This window comes from Lutra lutra, chromosome 16 (genome assembly GCF_902655055.1).
Source record: "Lutra lutra chromosome 16, mLutLut1.2, whole genome shotgun sequence".
NCBI lineage: Eukaryota > Metazoa > Chordata > Mammalia > Carnivora > Mustelidae > Lutra > Lutra lutra.
Genome location: NC_062293.1, coordinates 16033096 through 16055860, shown reverse-complemented (window position 1 = coordinate 16055860; position 22765 = coordinate 16033096). Strand labels below are relative to the sequence as shown.

General features: G+C 46.5%; 1 protein-coding gene across 8 annotated transcripts; it reads left to right on the top strand.

Annotated features, from left to right (window-relative positions):
• The first annotated feature begins 2647 nt into the window (after positions 1-2647).
• On the top strand, positions 2648-19152 carry METTL2A (methyltransferase 2A, methylcytidine). 8 transcript variants are annotated; one of them, XR_007123562.1, is made up of 9 exons: positions 2648-2781; positions 2989-3080; positions 4979-5337; positions 7500-7549; positions 7838-7898; positions 10877-11016; positions 13083-13256; positions 14638-14703; positions 18879-18897. XR_007123562.1 is itself a non-coding variant. In XM_047708983.1 (9 exons), exons 1-9 carry the CDS (start codon positions 2672-2674, stop codon positions 19118-19120), a joined length of 1227 nt encoding a protein of 408 aa, XP_047564939.1. In that variant the 5' UTR covers positions 2648-2671; the 3' UTR covers positions 19121-19143. The 8 variants fall into 8 exon arrangements, 6 of the variants coding, with proteins under 6 accessions (XP_047564939.1, XP_047564945.1, XP_047564944.1 ...); XR_007123561.1 differs by lacking the exon at positions 18879-18897 and adding an exon at positions 15456-15596; XM_047708983.1 differs by having other exon boundaries at positions 13150-13256; positions 18879-19143.
• Positions 19153-22765: the final 3613 nt, after the last annotated feature.

Genomic DNA, 22765 nt, shown 5'->3' with positions numbered 1-22765 from the left:
CAAGTTATAAAATAGGCTACAACTGCTCAGAGCCATGAGAAAACTTTATGGGGTTGTTCTAAAACCTAATAATGATGGTAGTTGCACAAATACAGATTTTTATGAAAATGTATCAAACCGAACACTAAAGATAGATGAATTTAATTGTATGTAAACTAAACCTCAATAAAGCTCTGAAAAAAAAGGCCATAATGCAACTCTGAAACTATTTTAACTCAAAAGTTACTTGTATAAATCAATTAGAATAAAAGACTGGAAGGATATAAATCAAAGTGTTTAATGGATTAAGGATGGAATGGGATAGTTTCTTTTTTTCTTTTGTCTAAATATTCTACAATAAACACATATTTATTTTGCAATAACAATAAACACATATTTAAAAAAACCCACAAAGTCTGTTTAAAGTTGTTAAACCAGAGTATTCAATTCCCTAAAAGGGCTCCTGCTTGTTCCATGAAACTTTAAGAACAAATTAGGACACCCTTCCCCCACCTCTCAGTTCCAGAGCACATGCTTAAACAGACCAGAATTTCCACTGATTGGAACTGAAAGAAAGGCATGAAATAATTAACTACTCCTGTCCCAGGTTGACACCCAAGGCAATAATCCAGACTGAGAGCTGTTAACCTTTCCAGGCTTTGAACTCACACCTCCAGCTAGAAGAGCTCTGGCGGCTCACCACCAGAGGGACCCATAGGTTCCCGGAAAAGTATTGCTGAAGTAGTATATAGTCTGATACCACAAAAGATGCCCACGCATGTCTTCCAAATTTCTTCAGAAAAATGATCTTAGGTGCTTCAAAAGATGAAGAAAAGTGAGTTGTACAGGTCAACCAAAAACAATTGTATAGAAATTAAGTTTAGGATACTTTTATCACATTTCATCAAAGGGGCCCAAGTTGGTTGACCATTTAAATGACTAATTATTGAAATTAATATAAAAATACTTCAAGGGAAAACAGACAGTGAGCCCCATGCAAGAAAATATGTGGTAGGACTGCTGACTAAGAAAAATAACAGGTTTTGGTGTAGGGAGAAAAAAAGCATGTGAAAGAGAGAACAAGATGCCAAGAATAAATAAAACCAACCACTCTATCAAACAACTGGCCTTGAGAAAAGATAAAAATCCTTGTACTTGTTTTTTGGAAAGGAGGTTTTTGTTCAGAATGTTTCAAAAGACTAGGAGAATGGCAAATATGTTTTCAAATAAGGTACAAGTTCTTTACTATCTTATCTTTTCGATTCACTCACATATTTTTCTTTGTGATTAGGAGGGTTTAGGGCTTGTTCCCATTTCTTTTCTGAGAAAGATACACAATCTCTCATAGCTCCCTTCAGTTTTGCCTATGGAAAGAATGTGCAATTAAGTAAATGATCACTCCTTACCAATGGGCTGTCTAGTACTGCACCACTTAAATAACTAATTAACCCTTTCCTTAACTTATTCCAAATGGTAGTCCTTACTCCCCTGGAACTCTTTTCAACTAACTTTATATCAACAGGATACTTTCTTATAGATTCTTTCCAGAATCAGTTTATAGTAATTATTGAAACAAATGTAAGGCTGAAAATTATTAGTATAACAAACTGTATTATATTACAGTCCTGATTGTGTGAACAAGCTTGGGTATGGATAATTCCAAAAAGTAGGTGGTTACAAATTATATAATTATAGGGGCCCCTGTGTGGTTCAGTCCGTTAAGCATCATGATCTCAGAGTTCTGGGATCCAGCCCCTCATTGGGCTCCCTGCTTGGCAGGGAGACTGCTTCTCTCTCTCTCCCTCTGCTCCTCCCTCTTTCTCTCTCACTTTCTCTCAAATAGCCTTTTAGAAAATAGTTTAAAAATTATATAATTATATAAATTAACCTCATGTCCTCAGAATTCATTCCATACCTCTCCTTCCCCAGAAAAATAGTATTCTTTTATTCTTTTTCATAGCTTTTCACAGTATGAAAAGCTGACTACAGAAGCTGGAAAACTGTCCTATTTCCTCAGCCAGCTTGCTATTTTCCTTAAATTCTTCCGCCATCGGGTCTAAATGGACCCATGGAACTTAGGCACCCTTAATTGTCAAAGTGATTCAAGATATTTCCCGTCCTAAAACTTGAGAGAAACTGGGAAACCTGTTAGAGGATCCCAGCATAGACAGGAGGCTCAAGTGCAATGCCTCCCCACCCCACCCCCTTTTTTTAGATTTTATTTATTTATTTATTAGAGACGGCGCACCAGCACAAGCACGGGGTGGGCGGGGACCAACAGGCAGAGGGAGAAGCAGGCTCCCCACCGAGCAGGGAGCCTCATGTGGGACTCAATCCCAGGACCCTGAGATGACCTGAGCCAAAGACAGACGCTTAGCCGACTGAGCCACCCAGCGATCCCTGTCTCCCACTTCCGAATGGACCTGCACCGCCTCCAGCCCCTTTGCCCGGAAGGGAGAAAGCCAGCTCAGAGAAAATCTGTGGGCGAGCGCCCCTTCCCGGGAGAACGCCTCCCAACTCAGGGCCCGCCCCCACAGGGCGGAGCTCCAGCTCCAACCTAGACCCGGGAGTTCAGAGCTGCCCCGCCCCTCCTTGCTCTTTTCCCGCCCAGATCCCGCGACTTCCGGAGGGGGCGTGGCCCCGCAGGAAGTTTTCGCGTGTGTGAAAGGCAGGCATATCCGGCTCCGGTGTCATGGCGGACTCCTACCCTGAATGCGCTCCGGCTGCTGTCGGCGAGAAGCGGCAACAGTTTGGGAGCAGATTCCTGAGCGATCCGGCGCGCGTTTTCCACCATAATGCCTGGTAACCGCCCTACCCCTCGTCCGATCTGCGGCTCGCCCTCTGTCCCGCATCCCCGTGTGCTCTGAAAATCCCCTGATCGCGGGCCACGAGTCCCGCTGCCCTGCTTGAGGCGCTGTCCTTCCACGGGAGAGGCGCTGCATGGCCAGAGACTTATCCTGCCCGCAGCTGGAACGTGAGGCCCCTAAGCTGCCTGTTTGATTTTCCCAGGGACAATGTGGAGTGGTCAGAAGAGCAGGCCGCCGCTGCGGAGAGGAAAGTCCAGGAGAACAGTACCCCGCGGGTGTGCCAGGAGAAGCAAGGTGCGCTTAGGTGGGCCCTCAGTGGTAGCAGCAGCCCGCGTACTGCTCGAGGCGCTCTCCCCGAGAGGCTAGAGAACCTAGATCGCCAAGACTGACCCCGAAGTTGGGGGTAGAACGGGAGGGGAGGGGATGGGTGAGGACGCAAAAGAGTTTCACCCTGAAATCTTGTTAGGGCGAAGAGGGAGTTTTGGTTTTGGCTTTATTTGAGAGGGAGTAACTGTATCTTGATTTTCTACCGATTAATTTTTAGCTAGTCGACTAGACCCATATTAATAGGACTATCCAAGCGTGTGGTCACATGGTCCACTTAGAGGCTCTGCTTCGTCTATATGATTATACTTTTTTGGCTGAGGAGATGTGATTGAAGCTAGATTCTAGCGATCAGATTCTCAGTTTATTCCGGGAGGGAGCTAATGACTGGTGTGATGGCTGTGAGGTTTTAGGGCTTCTGCCAAGGAAAACTGGGTGAAGAGGAGTGTAGGTAAGTGTGGCCAAAGAAAAAAGAGACCACTTCTGGAGAGGCGAGTGATTTCATTGCAAAATAACTCTAGATACTAAAACTAGGCCTGGCTGAGCCTATGTCCTAAAAGACAATTTGCAAGTAGGACTTGAAATTGGGAGAGTAGGGCGCCTGGGTGGCTCAGTGGGCTAAAGCCTCTGCCTTCGGCTCAGGTCATGATCTCAGGTTCCTGGGATCGAGTCCCGCATCGGGCTCTCTGCTCAGCAGGGAGCCTGCTTCCCTCTCTCTCTCTCTCTCTGCCTGCCTCTCTGTCTACTTGTGATCTCTCTCTGTCAAATAAATAAATAAAATCTTTAAAAAAAAAAAAAAAGAAATTGGGAGAGTAGTATCCCACAGTTCACTATAGCAATTAGAAGATTCCAGTTATAAAATATTCACCTTACATAGTTTGACAGAAACTAGATAGATCAAAGTAAGTTAGAGTTGAAAGGGATTTTGAAAATCATGTAGTCCAATATCCTCTTTTTACAGTTAAAGAAACTTGGACCACAGGACATTAAGTGCCTTACCCAGAGGTAAGCAGTTAGATAGTAGTAGGAGTGGAGAAACTAAAATCTGATTTCTTAGATTTTTTTTTTTTTTTTCCGTTTCTACTACTCTCGTCAAGGCCCTGTATTGCAAAGAGAAAACTGACGTCTAGGACTTGCCACTGCCTTGATCACCTGAAACTACAATGGAAACAGACTACCTTTCTTAAGTCTCTCCTGTCCTCTCTCATCAAAACTGTATAATCATCTGAAGATATTTTTCCCTCTTCTCAGCATTTCTCCTTTCCTTTTAGCCTTGTTCCCGTTTTTAGGATCTTTTAGTAGTATTGAATTCATTTCTTAGCTCCACATTCAATAAAAACCGCAGACAGAGGAGTGTATGTAAAGAAGAGCCGTATGTGTCATTAACACTTGAGTTCACATGGGGAATGACTGAAGAACCTGGAACATTTCGCCTGTAAAATAGAGGATTTAGAGGGGGGAAATAACTGCCCTTAAATACAAGAGAATTGTTCTGTGTGGCCATAAGAAGTATTAGGACTTTCTGACCAGAAGGTAGATTTTTTTTTTTTTTTTTTTTTGCTTAATTGTCAGAATTTTTTTTTCCTTAATGTTAGAATTTTCTAATAGCTAAGAGTCACCCAGAGATGTGGGTGAAGAATTGGTAGAAAGTTCCCTGGTAGACGTTTCTCCCTAGAAGGACAAGATGCAGAGGGAATTCAGATAGGGTAGGTGGTTAGGACTACAAGGTTTCCAGCTCTGAGATTATGGCGCCACTTGAGGATGCTTTGATATAAAATGACACTCAGTGAAGCGGAATGACATTTGACATTAAGGGTACGTAAAATACCAAGAGATGGGTTTTTAAATTCTTTCTTTAATATTTACAGTTGATTATGAAGTCAATGCCCACAAATACTGGAACGAGTTCTACAAAATCCACGAAAACGGGTTTTTCAAGGATAGACATTGGCTTTTCACTGAATTCCCAGAGTTGGCACCTAACCCAAACCACAATGACTTGAATGATTGGCTCTCAGAGAACAAGAGGAGTGAAGTACCTGAAGGTAGGAGCAAAGAGGAGGGACCTGGTTTAAAAACAGAAGAACAGCACACGTGTTCTTCAGATAGCCTTGGACATAAAACACAGATGCCTCCTTTGGAAGAAGATGTGACTCGGAAACTCAGTCACCTGGAAATCCGTGCCGATGAGTTCCCTGGGTCCTCAGCCACCTACAGAATACTTGAGGTAGGGGCGCCTGGGTGGCTCAGTGGATTAAGCCTCTGCCTTGGGCTCAGGTCATGATCTCAGGGTCCTGGGATCGAGCCCTGCATCAGGGTTGTTGCTCAACGGGGAGCCTGCTTCCCCCCCCCCCGCCTACTTGTGATCTCTCTCTCACGTGCGCACGCGCTCTCTCTCTCAAATAAATAAATCTTTAAAAAAAAAAAAAAAAAAGAATACTTGAGGTAACCCCCCTCTGTTGTCCTGATAGTGGGGTTAATGAAGCTGTTCTCTTGTACACGTGCTTGGCCTGGAGAGGCAGACCCCAAAAGTGATTCTTCCTGAAGACACTGACTAGCACTGACCCTTAGGTTGGCCTAGAAACACCTCCACTTTGGAACTAATGACTTGCCCTGAATTCAGCCCAGATATCTGGGTGTTGTGGCAAAGGTAGATCACCTGAGGTGCTTCCTGGGAACCTCCTCTTGCATCCGAACGTTGTCGTATCTTGCTCTACCGGCCACTGGAGGAGTCCTGGGCGGGGGAGGGGGTTGGTTGGGATGGTGCCTGCTTCTCAGGCAGAGGAGAATTCTTGTCTTCTTCGTGTGCATGTTGGTGCTGAGGCCAGGCTAGACCTGGAAACATGTCTGGGTAGGGACTATAATGCAGATTTGTAAGTGGTGACTCTGCACTCCACTGGAGGCTGATTAGCCTTGGGGTTGAGTACTCTAGCCCTGACCTTATTCCTAATCCCTTCTCCTCCCCAAGCGGAAGCGGTCTTCTCCCTCTCTGTCTGCCTCACAGCGGTTATGAGAATTACAGATATTAAGATGTTGATGTAAAATGGCTAACAATAGTGCCTGGCGTGGAGTAAGACCTTAGTAAATGGGCGCTCTTTTTTTTTTTTTTGGGTTTTGGGGGTTTTTTTGTTTTTGTTTTTAAAGATTTCATTCATTATTTTAGAAAGAGGTCATGCGTGAAAGCAGGGGAGAAGCAGAGGGATAGAGAAAGGGAGATCATTTCTAGTGGACTCCGCACTGAACACAGAGCCTGATTCAGGGCTCCATCCCATGACCCCAAGATCATGACCCGAGCTGAAACCAAGGGTTAGGCACCCAATCCCAAATGGTCACTGTTATTAGGACACCCAGCACCATGTTTAGGACACTGTGATCCATGATCCCCTTTTCATGAATTTTTCTGCTAAGTCTGAGAAGCATGTTTCCAATAATGATACAGTGCCATTCGGTAAGAAAATATTTTATCTGCTCTCTCTGTCTTCTCTGCACCGGGAGCGGCTCTCCTGCCATAGCCCCTCATCCCCAGAAAATGTACACCTGTGCAAAGATCGTCTCCACCCCGTCCTTGGTCAGGTGCACCTCTCAGCTGTTGAGTCGATCACTGCAGCGGTGCTGAAAGCCCTGAGACACTGACAGATGAGAGCCTAGCAGCTCGGCAGCCCCACGTCCCCTGACCTCTCTACTAGGTGCAGCTTCCAAACCAATGCCATTTCAAGGGACATCGACACAGTAGCCAAGTTCATTGGGGCTGGGGCTGCCACGGTCAGGGAGACTGGCTCCGGGGTTGGAATTGGGACTGTTTGGGAACCTCATCACTGGTCATGCCCCCTCTCTGAAGCAGCAGCTCTTCTCCCATGCCATTCTGGGTGCTGCCGTCTCAGAGGCCATGGGGCTCTTTTGCCTGATGGTGGCCTTTCTCCTCTTCCATTATGGGGAGGAGCTGTCTCCACCTCCCATAGGCCTTTCTGTATCTCGTCTGGCCTGTATGTTCCTTTTCCTATACCTCCCAGGCAGCCTGGGGCAAGTGGTTGGCTCAGGGTTTGACAGGGAAGACAAATAAATACTGTATTAATAAGAAAAAAAAAACATTTCATCTATAGGACCATTTGCTAAAACTCAAAAAGTAAAAGCAATCCATGCCCTTTTTTCCACATCAGCTCCCTTCTGCTATCAAGAGCCCATGCTCTTGTCTTTTATGGCTACCTCTTTTTAAACTTCCTGAGGTCAAGGTCAGGGATTGTCATGGGTACTATTCAACTGTGGTCACTGTACCTTTCCTACTAATACAATTAAGCAGGATTATCTATTGTTGATTATTTATCTAGCGCTAGGGAATTAAAATTCATTCTTTGGAAAGTCCTGTAACTAAAAGTTCATTTCTGTCTGCAGGTTGGTTGTGGTGTGGGAAACACAGTCTTTCCGGTTTTACAAACCAACAAGTAAGTGTGTTGTAAAGTTTAACTATAGGACAGCAAAGAGGAGAAAGGGGTGTGTTGTTTCTCAAAACTTACTGCAGCAGACTGGTAATAGTGGTTACTGGGAACCATGGGTGACAGGAGGTGTCAATTTCTAAGTTATCTTTGTCATCAGGAAAATTGGTGAGCTTCAAAACCTGTTTGACTGCTAATATCTGATGCCTTTGATATTTTAACTTTGCTACACAGGAGAGAAAACAGAAATAATTCAGTTTCTAGTCTTAATTGTTCTGTTTTTTCTGCCCATTTCAGTGATCCGGGACTCTTTGTTTACTGTTGTGATTTTTCTTCCACAGCCATAGAACTGGTCCGGGTAAGTGCAGTAGTTCCTGTCTGTGACTGTCTCTGATTAAAGAGGAAAGGGTCTCTTAAAAATCAAGGTCTCTAGCAAATCTTTATTATTCTTATGTGGTTTGAAAGTAAAAGACTTACTGAAACAGCTGGGAGTAGAGGAAAGAACCAAGCGTGAACCTGGAAGGTGTCACTGGCCGCTGTGGAGCTTCCAGCAGGTGTCCTGACCTCTGTAAACGTAGGTTTTAAGTATTAAAATGAGAAGATTGTTTCTAGTCAGGGTTCTTTGAGTTACAAGTCACGGAAACACCTAGACCAACTCAGTCAATGAAAGAGAAGGTCCTAGGGGCGCCTGGGTGGCTCAGTGGGTTAAAGCCTCTGCCTTTGGCTCGGGTCGTGATCCCGGGGTCCTGGGATCGAGCCCCGCATCGGGCTCTCTGCTCAGCGGGGAGCCTGCTTCCTCCTCTCTCTCTCTCTGCCTGCCTCTCAGCCTATCTCTATCTGTCAAATAAATAAATAAAATCTTTTTTAAAAAAAAAAAAAAAAAGAAAGAAAGAGAAGGTCCTAGAACCCAAGGGCATAAAATGTAGCCAGGGCTGTCACTCAGCCCTGAAGAGGTGGCAGATACCAAGGAGGTTGACTAGCTGGTGACATGTTACTACTCCCTCCTCTTCCTGTCACAGTAACTCCCTCAAGCTCATGGTTTCATATCTCACATAGCCCACAGCCCATTTGTCCTTTGTTCTCCTCTTTACAGACCAACTTTCCGTAATAGGTTTTTCACATGATCCCGACATACCTGCCCCTTACACATCTACTCCATTCAGGCATTCTCAGAACCTCACCAGAATGGCTCATCCTGATTCCAAAGTCCCCAGAAAGAGTCTGGTTGACCTGGCCAAGCTGGTGATCTACTTGCCCTGTTTGAATTAGCTGTGGCCAGTGAGAAGCGAAGTCACATTTTTGGAGAAGAGAGATACAGAAAGAGGAATTACCCTAAAATAAGTCTGTTACAATCATGTCTACTGCTCCTAGCACAGGAGCTCCAGAGTTGGTAACTCCATGTCTTTCTGGAGTGAGTTACTTTTATGGATCTAGACCAGTTGAATATTGAGACTTCTCTTTAGTTAATTTTATTTATTTTTATCTTTTGTTAATTTTAGGACAAAATATAAAGTTAAATTTTCCACATCTAATAGGTTTTCCTGGAGAATTCTGTGATGTGTGTAATATGCTATAGTTGGGTTGGGAGTTGTTTTAAATCATGCTTTTAAATGTTTCAGTGTCAGTGTGTTTTCTCTTTCTCCTGATGAGATTTTTCTTTTTCCTTGTGGCCATTTACCTCCCTGAGAACTTTGCAGTCCTCAAATCTAATTTTTGTGCATCAGAGTAAGAATAAAGAATAAAAGTAGAATAGGGGCGCCTGGGTGGCTCGGTCGTTAAGCATCTGCCTTCGGTTCAGGTCATGATCCCAGGGTTCTGGGATCAAGCCCCGCATCAGGCTCCCTGCTCAGCAGGGAGTCTGCTTCTCCCTCTCCCACTCCCCCTGCTTGTGTCCGCTCTCTCATTAGGTCTCTCCTTGTCAAATAAATAAAATCTTAAAAAAAAAAATAAGCAAATAAAGCAGAATAATCAAGAACATTTTTTTTTTTAAGAGACTGCAAGTGTGTGAGAGTGGGGGTGGGGGAGGCAGGAGAGAGAGAGAATCCTCAGCAGGCTCCACACCCAGCATGGACCCCAACACAGGGCTCCATCTTACAACCCTGAGATCATGACCTGAGTTGAGATCAAGAGTCAGATGCTTAACTAACTGAGCAACGCAGGAGCCTCCCCCATTCATTCATTCATTCATTCATTTTTTAAAATTGAGTAAGCTGTACCCTCAACATGGGACTTGAACTCACGACCCTGAGATCGAGAGTCACATGTTCTATCAACTGAACCAGCCAGGTGCCCCTAAAACATTCCATTTTAAAAGTACCATTTGGGGGGGGGTGCGGGCACCTGGGTGGCTCGGTGGGTTAGGATCTGCCTTCAGCTCAGGTCATGATCCCAGGGTCCTGGGACTGAGCCACCACATCAGGTTCCCTGCTCAGCGGGGAGTCTGGTTCCCTTCTCCCTCTACCCCTCTCCCCGGCTCATGCTCTCTCTCTCACGTGCACTCTCTCCCAAATAAATGAATAAAATCTTTAAAAAAAAAAAAAAAAGGACCAGTTGGGAGTCTGCTTCTCCCTCTGCCTCACCCTGTGCTCTCTCACTCGCTCTGCTCTCTCCCTCAAATAAAATCTTGTTTTAAAGAAAAGTTTAGGGGCGCCTGGGTGGCTCAGTGGGTTAAGCCACTGCCTTCGGCTCAGGTCATGATCCCAGGTCCTGGGTTCAAGCCCCACATCGGGCTTTCTGCTCAGCAGGGAGCCTGCTTCCTCCTCTCTCTCTGCCTGCCTCTCTGCCTACTTGTGATTTCTCTCTGTCAAATAAATAAATAAAATCTTTAAAAAAATAAAATAAAATAAAAAAATAAAGAAAAGTTTAAAAAATAAATAAAATGAATGGGGTGCCTGGGTGGCCCAGTGGGTTAAAGCCTCTGCCTTCAGCTCAGGTCATGATCCCAGTGTCCTGGGATCGAGCCCCGCATCGGGCTCTCTGCTCAGCAGGGAGCCTACTTCCCCCCCTCTCTCTCTCTGCCTGACTCTCTGCCTACTTGTGATTTCTGTCTGTCAAATAAGTAAATAAGATCTTTAAAAGTAAATAAATAAAATGAAAATGCCACTTGGATTCCACAGGCTCCTCCCTGGAATTGTTGGGTGTTCTTAGCCTTTGAGTCAGAATGCATGCCTTCATAATTTAGGGCAATAACCCTCGGCACGCAGTAGCCGCAGTTACACTTAAAGCAAGATAAGCTTTCCTCCGGGCTCGTGTGTGTGTGTGTGTGTGTGTGTGTGTGTGAGAGAGAGAGAGAGAGAGAGAGAACATTTTCTAACCTGTGGTCTTCCAACTATGCAGACAAATTCAGCATATGATCCTTGTCGGTGCTTTGCCTTTGTTCACGATCTGTGTGATGAAGACGCGACTTACCCAGTGCCCGGGGGTAGCCTCGATGTCATCATCCTCATATTTGTTCTCTCGGCGGTCATTCCAGACAAGTAAGTTTTGGGTCCCTTAACCAGTAGTGTAACAAAAACGAAGCTCGGGTCAGGCACCTTGATACCAGGGTTGGACCCTGAGTAAGCAGGATGATCTGATGGGCCTGGAAAGGCCACTCTGTCAGAGCGATGCAAGTGCCTCACCCCTTTTCCTGAACCTGTTTGCCTGTAAACCGCTGCCTGCTGGCTGCAGCGGTTGGTTCTTCTTTTCAGTGCTCAGGTTGAACGTCCGGGGATAGGAGAGCGGTCGCCAGTGGGTGTGTGGGGACCCCTCCTGCTGATAGTGTCAGCATGCTGTTTTAGAACACTGTGTGCCACAGCTGTTAGATACCATCCCCTCGTTGGCCTTTTTTATTTTACTTTAGGATGTTATTTAACAGGGCGCCTGGGTGGCTCAGGTGGCTAAGCGTCTGCCCTAGGCTCGGGCCATGATCTCAGGGTCCTGGGATCAAGTCTTGCAGTGGGCTCCCTGCTCAGTGGGGAGTCTGCCTACCCCCATCTCACCCCCTCCTGTGATGTCTCACTCACTCTCACTCACTCTCTCTCTCTCTCTCAAATAAATAACTAAAATCTTCAAAAAAAATAAATAAACCTATAACATTTTTTTTTTTTTAAAGATTTTATTTATTTATTTGTCATAGAGAGAGAAGCGAGAGTGAGCACAGGCAGACAGAGTGGCAGGCAGAGGCAGAGGGAGAAGCAGGCTCCCTGCCAAGCAAGGAGCCCGATGTGGGACTCGATCCCAGGACGCTGGGATCATGACCTGAGCCGAAGGCAGCTGCTTAACCAACTGAGCCACCCAGGCGTCCCTATAACATGTTATTTTTAAGTAATCTCTACACCCAGCGTGGGACTCAAACCCACAACCCTACGATCAAGAGCCACACACTCTACAGACTGAACCAGCCGGCCTCCCCTTGTTGGGCTTTTCAGATGCTTTCAGTAAAGCAGGCTTATTAACACAGAATTTATAGTGAAGCCTTACTCGGGTTCCTTTATGTTTAAGCACTTTGGAAAACCGCAGTATAGGGGAATTCCGTAAGATCAAGTTCAGGTGAAACGAAAGTCAGTTCCTGAACCCTGCAGGATACTGTTAGAGCTTCCTGGACGTGGGGGAGCCAGCTGTCCTGATGAGATACTGTCCTCAGGAAGCAGCGTCAGCCAGAGACCCAGAGGAATGAGCGATTGTCTCTGTCCCACATTTCCTTGAGGCGAGCACTGAGTCATCTGACCTAACAGGGATATTGTGAGCGTGCAAATAGGCAGGTGCGGGACAGCCCAAAAGGCCAGGTGTGGTTCTAAATGTTCGTAACTGCAGAGGTCTCAGGGCACCTGGCTGGCGCAGCTGGTAGACCACGCAACTCTTGATCTCAGGGTCATGAGTTCAAGTCCCACGTTGGCGGTAGAGTTTGATAGCTAAAATATCAGTAGAAGTTTAAATGTTACAGACTTAAAAGCTGACGTGGACTGAAACAAAACATTAAAGTTAAAACTCTTGATTCAATATTTAAGTGGGCTTTGTAGCATTGATACTTGGAGGTTAGTACAGCCGAAACCGGCACTGGGCCTGCGTGTGGATCGTGCAGTCAGAAGGTAGAGTGCTCTGCCCGTGGCACCCGTTCGCCTACTGACTCACCGTGTAAATTGTGAGTGCTTGAGGTTTCGTCTTCATTTAACAAATGGAAAGGTGCAGTCTGTGCCTTGGGAGCGCTCAGGCCCTGGGGGCAGACGGATGAGTCAGCTCACCAGCAATCCTCACCGGGGATTCTTAGGGCTGTGCCCTGAGAGCCCCTGGAGCACAGGGCAGGGGTGGCTTCCCCATGAGGCCGTCCCAGGAGGAAAAGGAAGTGAACCAGCCGCAGAGTATGGAAGTTGGAGCCCTCCAGCAGAAGCAGGTTATCCTCAGGCCTCTGCATATCGAAGGGAGTAGGTCAAAGCCATGTCCGTGAGCGGACAGCAGAAGGCACCTGAGAAGCAGGGTGTGTGCTCCCATTGTCACCGAAGCGAGGAGCAGAAATGTTGGGGTTTGTGTGTGTCAGGGTTAGGAAGTCCGCTGGCTGTTCCAGGCACACTGCAAGGAAGAGGAATGCTGTCCTTGAGGAGACCTGGTCTTCATTCTCTGTTGGCCCACAGGATGCAGAAGGCTATCAGCAGGCTGAGCAGGCTGCTGAAGCCCGGCGGGATGATGCTTCTGCGAGACTACGGCCGCTACGACATGGCGCAGCTTCGGTTTAAAAAAGGTATTTTACTGCTATAACCAAAGCAACAGTTGTGCCATCAGACTAGACCTGCAAGTCCGTGAAATCGCATAGAAACTCTAGAATTAGAGCTCTGTATATAAAGCCACCTAATACATGATGAGAGTCGTATGTTTTTGAAGACTGGTGCTCTCTAGGTATTGGGGGGATCCCTTAACCAAGACAGCTACTTTCAGAATAGCTACCTTGGGGGAAAGATTTGATTGCATAAGTAATTTTAAACGTAGCATGGCCCAAGATGCCATTCATAAGTTGAAAGACAAAATATTTCTGTATCTAGAACAGATGAAGACTTAGTTATCATCTCTGCTCTTCAAGGGCCTCTTGGCAAATTGATAAGGAGAAGATCGGCCTCCCACCCAAAACAACAGGAAGGAAAATTTTAGAGTTGATTCACCGAAGGGCAGATCCAAGTGGCCAGAAACAAAGGTAACAAAACTTAAGAGTGAGATAACCACTTCTTAAACCTACTGCTGGCCATTTCAAAGAGGGAGATACACTTTTCCATTACTGGTAGAAATAAGTTGTTAAATGGTGTTTGGGTTTTGTTTTTGTTTTGTTCCATTTTGTTTTTTTAAGCACACTGGTGTTATCTACTCAGTCTAAAAGTCCTTCGGGGAATTACTCAAGAACTAGCACGTAATGTGCGTTTAGGCAAAGTCTTTGAAACAAAGTGAATGTCTCTGCAGAAGGGGGGCATCACACGTGCGGCGTGAGGTGGACCCCACACCAGTGGTCCTGGGTGGGGGGGTCTCTGTCCTACCTTCCCAGACGAGAAAAGCAGTGTGCGGGGTGACTGTCTCCAACTGGTTCGCGTCTACAAGAGTGGCTGGGGAGGAATAAGCAAAGCAAGTGAGATTATAGTGACGTTCCAGAAGTGTAGGATTACCTGGCAGGCTGGTAAGCTGACGTTAGGTCAGAGGCCGTGCTGGCTGAGGGCCGGGCACGCGGACCGTACCCGTGAGTGTGTGTGGCCGTGTGGAGAGATGTGGGCAGCGGTCGTGGTGGCTCAGGTTTCCTCCCCGTCGGTCTAGCTACAGTCTGTGGCTTTGATCGATCGACTGATTTTTATTTTGTTTTACAAAGAGTCTGTGGTATTTATTGTATGCGGGAGGGGGCAAAACATTTGCAGCATGAACCGGCTCTAGACGAGAAGGCGGAGGCCCGCAGGACGGAGCACTGGGGTTTGAGCGCCCCCGGGGCTGCCCATGTCCACAGCACGAGCCCACAGGTGCCCCGCGTCACGAGGAAAGCCTTCTGTTCTCTGCCCAAGAAATCGGTGTCGGTGCTGCACGTGGGATTGGCAGTGAGAGTCAAAGAGGTGCCGGAAAGTTTCTCTGATTTTTATCACCTCGCTTCGCAGGTCAGTGTTTGTCCGAAAGTTTCTATGTGAGAGGGGACGGCACCAGAGTTTACTTCTTCACACAAGGTACAAAAACGCTCCTCTTCACATACGCCAGTGTCCCCCAGACACCAGCTTGGACATTGCTCCGTTCACCCTCAGAGGGAAGACTGGGGGGCCCCTCCCGCCTTTGGCAGCCTTTTCTTGCCGTTCATCCCCCTGCGCTCAGCCGCCCGGGACCCGCTCGCTGCTTCCTCTTCCTCCCTGTCACTCTGTCCCAAACAGGAAAGCTGTCCCATTTTGCGAGACTTCAGTGCAACTGGTGTCACCCTGCAGACTGGGTCATCCTGTAGGTGCCCAGAGCCAGGCCTGTGCTCCCCGGCTCCAGCTGTAGCCCAGAATGGCTCTCCTCGGTGGCCAGCCCTGCCTCCCATGCCCACTGCCATTCCGGGACCCTTTATTGTGTTGCTTTGTTGAGCCCTGGGTGAAAGTGGCAGAACCTCTCCCCTAAAAAAGTGGCTTTGTTATTGCATTTGTGTAGATTTTTGCATGTCATCTTAAGGTGTCCATAAAGCCCTTCTGGAACATTCCTCCCCTGAGCTGACTCTTCAGCTCTCCCTCTGGATATCAAGCTGCCCTTCGCAGATGGTTTGGGTTTCCCCATTTAAATGCAATTGCTGTTACCAAGCTGCTACTGCACTTATAAATAAACAGCCCGGCTCAAGCCACTTGAAAAATATAAATAAAAATGGTCTCACAGAGCCCCATTAAACATAGGAAGTGGTAGACAATGTTTTTTCTTCAGCGGGAAGTACATAAACATCTCTTTTCCAAACCAGAGGAGCTGGACACGCTTTTCACTGCTGCTGGACTGGAAAAGGTTCAGAACCTGGTGGATCGCCGACTGCAAGTCAACCGAGGGAAGCAGCTGACAATGTACCGGGTTTGGATTCAGTGCAAATACCGCAAGCCTCTTGTGTCTGGTGCTGGCCCAGAGTCACCCGTTCCTGACAGGATACTGAGTTCATCGGCGGTTTTTTGAAAGAACATTCACAAACGGTGTCTCGTTGATCTTATAAGTTCAAGGATTCAGACTTGAACTTTGAACCTCGAACAAATCTTTTTTTTTTTTTTATTCTAATAATTGCCCTTATTTGTGAAGCCCTTTACTATATACTTTCCTTAAGGGTTTGGGGGGGGCGGTTTCTTTTTCTTTTTTCTTTTCCTATTTTTTTAAGTAGGCTCCGTGCTTGGCATGGAGCCCATCACCGGGCTTGAACTCACAACCCTAAGATTAAGACCTCAGTTGAGATCAAGAGTCGGATGCTTGACACTGAGCCACCCAGAGGCTCCCTCAGAATCTTCCTTGCCATTTTGTAATTTATAACTAAATAACTAAAATGGTCATGGAAATGAACTTAAAGGCATCAAGAATTTATTATATATGAATATAATAAATCAAGACATTATTATGTATTATCAATAACAGATCACTTGACTGTAAGTCCCATTAAGTTATTTCAGAGTTCAGATACGTAAGCTAGGCATTTGATATATACAAAGGTCAATAAAAGTTTCATTCAACGAGAAGCACATCAAGAAGAACCATCTTTCTTTGGATAAAAACACTGCTTTAAAGAGCGTCAAAACGAGTCCTTGTGTATTTATTTGGTTATGGTCTCCACTTAACCTTAGTTCTGTGGAGTTTTAAGCACTGTTTCCCTTATAACCTCTTTATAAAAAATTAAAAGAATTTTGACTTTTAGCAAAATTGTCTGTTTGTTTGTTTATTTATTTATTTATTTATTTATTTATTTTATTGTGCTCCTAAATGTTTGACACAAAAGGCATTGAGAGAACTTTAAGGATTGAGAGAGAGAGCGGGGATGGGGGAGCTGGGAAGGGGGCAGAAAGAGAATCTCAAGCCAGCTCCCCACTGAGCTCAGAGCCTGAGGTGGGGCTCGATCTCACAACCATGAGATCATGACCTGAACCAAAATCAAGAGTTGGATGCTTAACTGAGCCACCTAGATGCCCCTGGTAATTTTGAATTTAAAAGTAACCAATTACCAAGAATATTACAAGAATAGGCCATTTTCTTCTGAATCTTTTAAGATTAAGTGGGTTGCAAGGCGATGTCCCAACACTCCTGCACATTTTAATGCGTAATTCCCATAACTGAAGATGTTCTATATCACCAAATAAATCCATCAGAAGTAAAAATAAACCTGAAAACACTACCATCCACAGATTTTCCCAATGAGCCCAATAATACCTTCTATCACCAGAAAAATGTTGCACGGAGTAGTCCTATCTCCGTCTCCTATAGTCTGGAACAATCCACATTTGTTACAATGACCTTGACATTTGAAGATTACAGGCTGTTTTGCAGACTGTCCCTCAGTTTGGGTTTGTTGATGCTTTTCTCAGGGTTTGGGTTCTAGTTACACATTTCTGGCAGGAATATCGGTGGTTCTGTGCTCCTCCCACTACATCCTATTGAGGTAACAGAATTTTGAATTACCCTGCTGGTGGTGGTAACCTTGATCACTTAATGGAGGTGATGGTATTTCATTTATCTTTTGGAAGCAAGAACAGATATATTAAATGATCCACTGAAACCTTCCTTTGGCATCTCTGAGGCACTTCGAAGTAACAGGAAGAGGTTTTACTCCATCTTCGGGCCACCGGGCTTGGGTTTTGGGCTTAAAGTATAAAAAAAAAAATGAGCCTCTTCCTGCCTGTTGCTCTCTTTTCTTCTCTGTCATCTGCTAAGCTCTCTTCCCTTCCTCTCTGACTTTTTAATCTGTCAAGCTACCTCAAACTCCATAAGGGACTCGGCATAACTTTTTAGCCTTGGAATCACTAGTAATGGTCAGAGGAAAATTAAATATGGTCAGGGAAAGATGAGAGTATGGAGGGGCACCTGGGTGGTTCAGTCGTTAAGCAGCTGCCTTCGGCTCAGGTCATGATCCCAAGGTCCCAGGATCGAGGCCCACATCGGGCTCCCTGCTCAGTGGGAAGCCTGCTTCTCCCTCTCCTGCTCCCCCTGCTTGTGTTCCCTCTCTTGCTGTGTCTCCTCTCTCTGTCAAATAAATAAACAAAAAATCTTAAAAAAAAAAAAAATGATTAGAGTATGACTTTGGTGCCACTCAAAAACACATAGACTGTCCAGACAATAGGTCTGACTCCCAAAAGTATCACTTGGTATTCTTTTTTTTTTAATATAGTCAACAAGCAATGTTACGTCAGTTTCACATGTATAACACAGTGATTCAACAGCTCTGCGTTATGCTGTGTGGAGCTCCCAATGTGAGCATACAACAGTCCTCTAGTCGCATTGACTCTGTTCCCAAGGCTATGCCTTTCATCCCCCTTCTTCACTTCTTCCGTCCTCCCCGTCTGGCAACCCCCAGTTGGTACTTTGTATTTTCAGGTCTGATCTCTTGATATTCTTGGTGCAAGAAAAATGCTGCGCTGGCTGGGAAGGCAGCTCCATGTGTGAAGCTGCTCAGGAAGTTTTGTGGTTTAGATTCGGGTCGAATGGAGAAGTTTCTGAAACCTGCTGCTCTGCCTACGTAGTCGTAATTTGGCTGAGGAGATAAATTTGATGGTGTTTGGAAAATGAATAACAGTTTAATTTGAGACCAGTGCTCTGGAACCACGGGAGTAAAGCCACGTTGGCAAAGGTGGCACCCAGGGTCAGGCACCTGGAGAGTGCCAGCTCTTGCCCTGTGAACCCATTCATCGTCGCGGCCTCATCTGCTTCATCCTGAGCCTGGCCTCTGTGGACGGGGCCACACCTCTGCTTTGCGTTGACTCCATGACCCGCCTTCTGGTCAGTTCACTCTCTTGGGCTCCCGCAGGCAAATTAGGGCCTTGGAAACTTAATCAGGAAAGGAAAAGCTAATGTATTAAGACATTTTACTTTCTACTTTTTCCAGCTGATTCCTACCTTTACTGTGTTATTTTAGTAATAGTGGGGAGTTGTATCTGTGGCTTAAAAGATGAGCCCGGGGCAAACTGCGTCTTTCACTCTATTCACAAAGGTCTATTCTCTGGTTTGTGGCTTCGGCTGCTATTTTCAGAGCCCGGCTGCACTGATGCGTCGCAGGCTCTTTCCTACGCTTCTGAAGCTGGCGTGCAGGTTGATGTGGGGACCTTGGGGAGGCGGTAGAAGAAGCCCTCGGAGTAAGTTTCACGGGTAAAAACACTGCAGCGGTGCGCCGTGGCCAGCTCACGTCATTTCCATAAATTTCTAGGTCCAAGATTGGACATTGTCTCACCTGTAGTCAGTGGAACCAAGTGTGTGATCAAGTCACCGAGCAAACAGCCACAGTCAGATCCGGGGCCCCAGCGGGGGGGACCTAAGACACAGAAGCCAGTAGCCTCGACAAAGGCTCGAACTCCGCAGCTTCACCCCAAGGTGAGCCTCCAAATTGCATTCAGTCCTTCATTCCCCACCTTCCTTCCTCTGAGTTTGGATTTCGTCATTAAAACTTAAAATATCCTGGAGCACCTGGGTGGCCCAGTCGGTTAAAAGTCCAACTCTTGATTCGGGCTCAGGGCGTGATCTCAGGGTTGTGAGATCAAGCCCCCCATTGGACTCACACGCTGGGTGTGGAGCCTACTTAAGATTCTCTCTCCTCCTTCTGCCCCTCGCCCACAAAATCATAATAAAAATAAAATAACTTACATTCTTGAATTTAAGTCAGCTGCTTAAATCCCTGAGCCACCCAGGGTAGTATTTTTTTTACTATTTTATTTATTTATTTGACACAGAGAGAGAAAGAGGGATCACAAGTAGGCAGAGAAGCAGGCAGAGAGAGAGAGAGGGAAGCAGGCTCCCCGCTGAGCAGAGAGCCCGATGCGGGGCTCGATCCCAGGACCCCAGGATCATGACCTGAGCTGAAGGCAGAGGCTTTAACTCACTGAGCCATGCAGGTGCCCCCAGGATGGTATTTTTAAAAGTAAATATATTTATATATTAATTATATTATATATACATATATATTACATATACAAGTGTATATATATAAATATATATATATATATATATATATATATATATATATATATATATATAAAATGAGGGACACTTGGATGGCACAGTGGGTTAAGCATCCAACTCTTGGTTTTGGCTCAGGTCTTGACCTCAGAGTCATAAGGTCGAGCCGCATGTTGGGCTCTGTACTCAGTGCAGAGTCTGCTTGGATTCTCTCCCCGTCTCCATCCGCCTCTCCCTACCCTGTGCTGTCTCTCTCTTTCTCTAAAAAATGAATACATCTTTTAAATAAATAAATACAGTGAAAACGAAAGAATCTTATAAGTTCTAGCTGGATGCCATCACTGCCCAAAGGCTCTGAACCCTAACCCTCTCTGCTCAGTGGGGAGCCTGCTTCCCCCTCCCTCTCTCTGCCTGCCTCTCTGTCTACTTGTGATCTCTCTCCCTCTCTCTGTCAAATAAATAAATAGAATCTTTAAAAAAAAAAAAATTACGAAGCCAGCCCCACTCGCAAGAGCCTGGCACATAAGCCAGGATTATTGATCTTGACCTCAAGCATGACTGAAAGGCGAGGGGACTCCCCCCAGGAAAGGAAGCTACTTGAGAAACTGAAGATCAGAAGTTCATGGTTAAGAATACACTAGAGCCCAGGAGTCAGGTGGCCTCAAGGTTCCCAGCAAACCGAGGTCCCGCACCCGCACCCCGTGAGCAGCTGCTGAGCGGATCTGCGGGCACGTTAGCAGACATTTGTTTAGACCTTAATACTCTTTAAAAAGCTTTTCATATGATTTAATCCTCACAGCACCCCTGTGAAATCTAGTGTAATTATCTCTATTTTACAGATGAGGAACTCCGATGTTGGGGGGGGGGATACATGGTTTACCAAGGTCAGACGACGAGTGTTAATTGTAAGGTAATTAGCCTAAGATTAAGGAGGGGTGTTTTGATATAAATGGTATTTGACATAGTGCCTGGGTTTAAACATTCTTGGCTCCGGCCTACTGCGCCTGTCTGGAAAATGCTTCGCCTGCTCAGAGGTCAGCCCCGCAGCCTGCCATGTGCGGGCGGAGGGAGAAGAAAGGGTACCGGCCCCCCTCTACCCACCCCCTCCACCCACCCCCTCCAAGGGAAAAGAAAACAGCGCAACTCTCAGAAGTGTCCCACGATTATGGAGGGGCCACGAAATCAGCTATGGCGATTGTGTTGGTTTGACAACATGGTACAATTTGCAACATTTTCATGAAAAGAGAGAAACGTAATCCGCCACCTTGACCCTGTGTGCTCGGGGCCTGTCTGTGAGCCCCCTGGGGTGCAGGGAGGACCTCGCCTTATCTTCCCGGGAGGGGCCGGCAGCAGAGGCCGGGTCCTGTTCTGTCGCACCGGCCACACTCAGAGGGGCCCAGTAAGGCTTACTGCTCTTGCTGTTGCCATCTGGAAATTCTTGGTAAGTTTTAACAAAGGGCCCGGCAAATTGCTTAGCAATCTTGCTGTTGCTTCCTTCTTGCTCCTTCTTCCTCCCTCTCTCTCCTTTCTTAGGAAGAAGTGGTGTTCTCTTGACTTACTTGTCCCTTCCCACCTATCTGAGGACCCTCGGCTGCTCTGGGTGGGGCCCTCTTGGCCAGGGCAGGACCCCTTGCCCACCCTCTGCTCTTCCTGACTTTCCAAGCTCCTTCTCCATTCTCCTGTCAAGCAGGCTTTCCAGACAGGCCATGCCCAGACCCCTCAGGACTTGCTGCTCCTGCCCTCAGGGCCCTGCGTTTACCCCACCTGTCCATGACTTGTGTCTTCTCCTCGCCCAGATGTCAACTCGAACGTCCCCTGACTCATGAGAATCCTTCTCTGCTGACACCCTTGACCAGTATCACCACCACCCCCTAGAGCCCTCTCCTGGCCCTCAATCCTACTACATCATATGGCCTTATCTTCCTCCTGACATACAGCATCGCTCTTAATGTTTTATTATCTATCTCCTGCCTCTCTACTATGATATGACCTCTTTGGGGTCAGGGATTTTGTCTACTTTTGATCACAATTGTGTCCTTAGTACCTACAATGATGTCCGGTACATAGAATGTGCTCAGTGAATATTTCTCAGGTGGGTGGGTACATAGAATGTCACCCAGGAACTGGGTCCCTAGAGCATGTCACCAAAGTGAAGAAAGTCCAATGCTGTCATTTCATCCAGCGAGGAGTAGTGGGTCTGGAGATGGAAGCCCCGACGCTGTGGATGGAAGGTGCCCCCTAAACTTCTCTCAGAAACCAGCCATCCCTGCGAAAGAGGAGGGAGCAAGAGCCACCAAGGGAGCAAGGCTGCCCAGCTCCCAAGACGAGGACTAGTCAGAACGGTTTAAAGGTACAGAAACAGGCACCTGGGTGGCTCACTCGGTTAAGCATCCAACTCTTGGTTAGATGCTCAGGGTCCTAAGATCGAGCCTCACGTGGGCTCCCCTGCTCAGCGGGGAGTCTGCCTTGAGATTTCTCTCCCTCTTCCTCTGCTCCTCTCCCCACGCATGTGCATTGTCTCTCCTCTAAAAAATAAATAAATAAATCTGTTTAAAAAACATAAACAGCTCTAGGGAAACCGGCCGACTGGCCCCGTGACACGGAGAAACCAGCACAGCGAACGAATGAACGAGGTGGTCCGCTTTGAATCGCCAGAGGCCACCCATGCTTGGATAATTCCCTAATCTGTGTCATAAGTTAAGGCTCTCACTTGAGCCTTGAACTAGTTTATCTAAATGCCTCCTAGACCTCTCCACTGGAAGGCCTTTGGGCACCTCAAACTCCAAGTGTCTAGAACAACTCATGAGAGCGCAGACAGAGGGTGAGATGCTGGAGTCACCGTTGGGTCAGTTCTCTGTGCCATCTTGGCCCAGTTACTGGATTCCCCTTAGTCTATCTCTGCAACTGTGACTTGGATTTAAGTGAGAGAATACATATGATCTGGCAGCCCTGGTAGCCCCATCACACAAACCCAACTCCTCGCAGGGAACAGCGTCAGATGCCAGCTTCAGTGGGCTGTTCTGCTTTTAATGACTCCTTTGTGTAAGGTACGTGTCATTCTGTGTTGAGTATTTAATAGTTGTATCAATGGTTTGTCCCTCGGCCTGGAGAGAATAAACGTGTTGTGTGAGTGTGTATGAG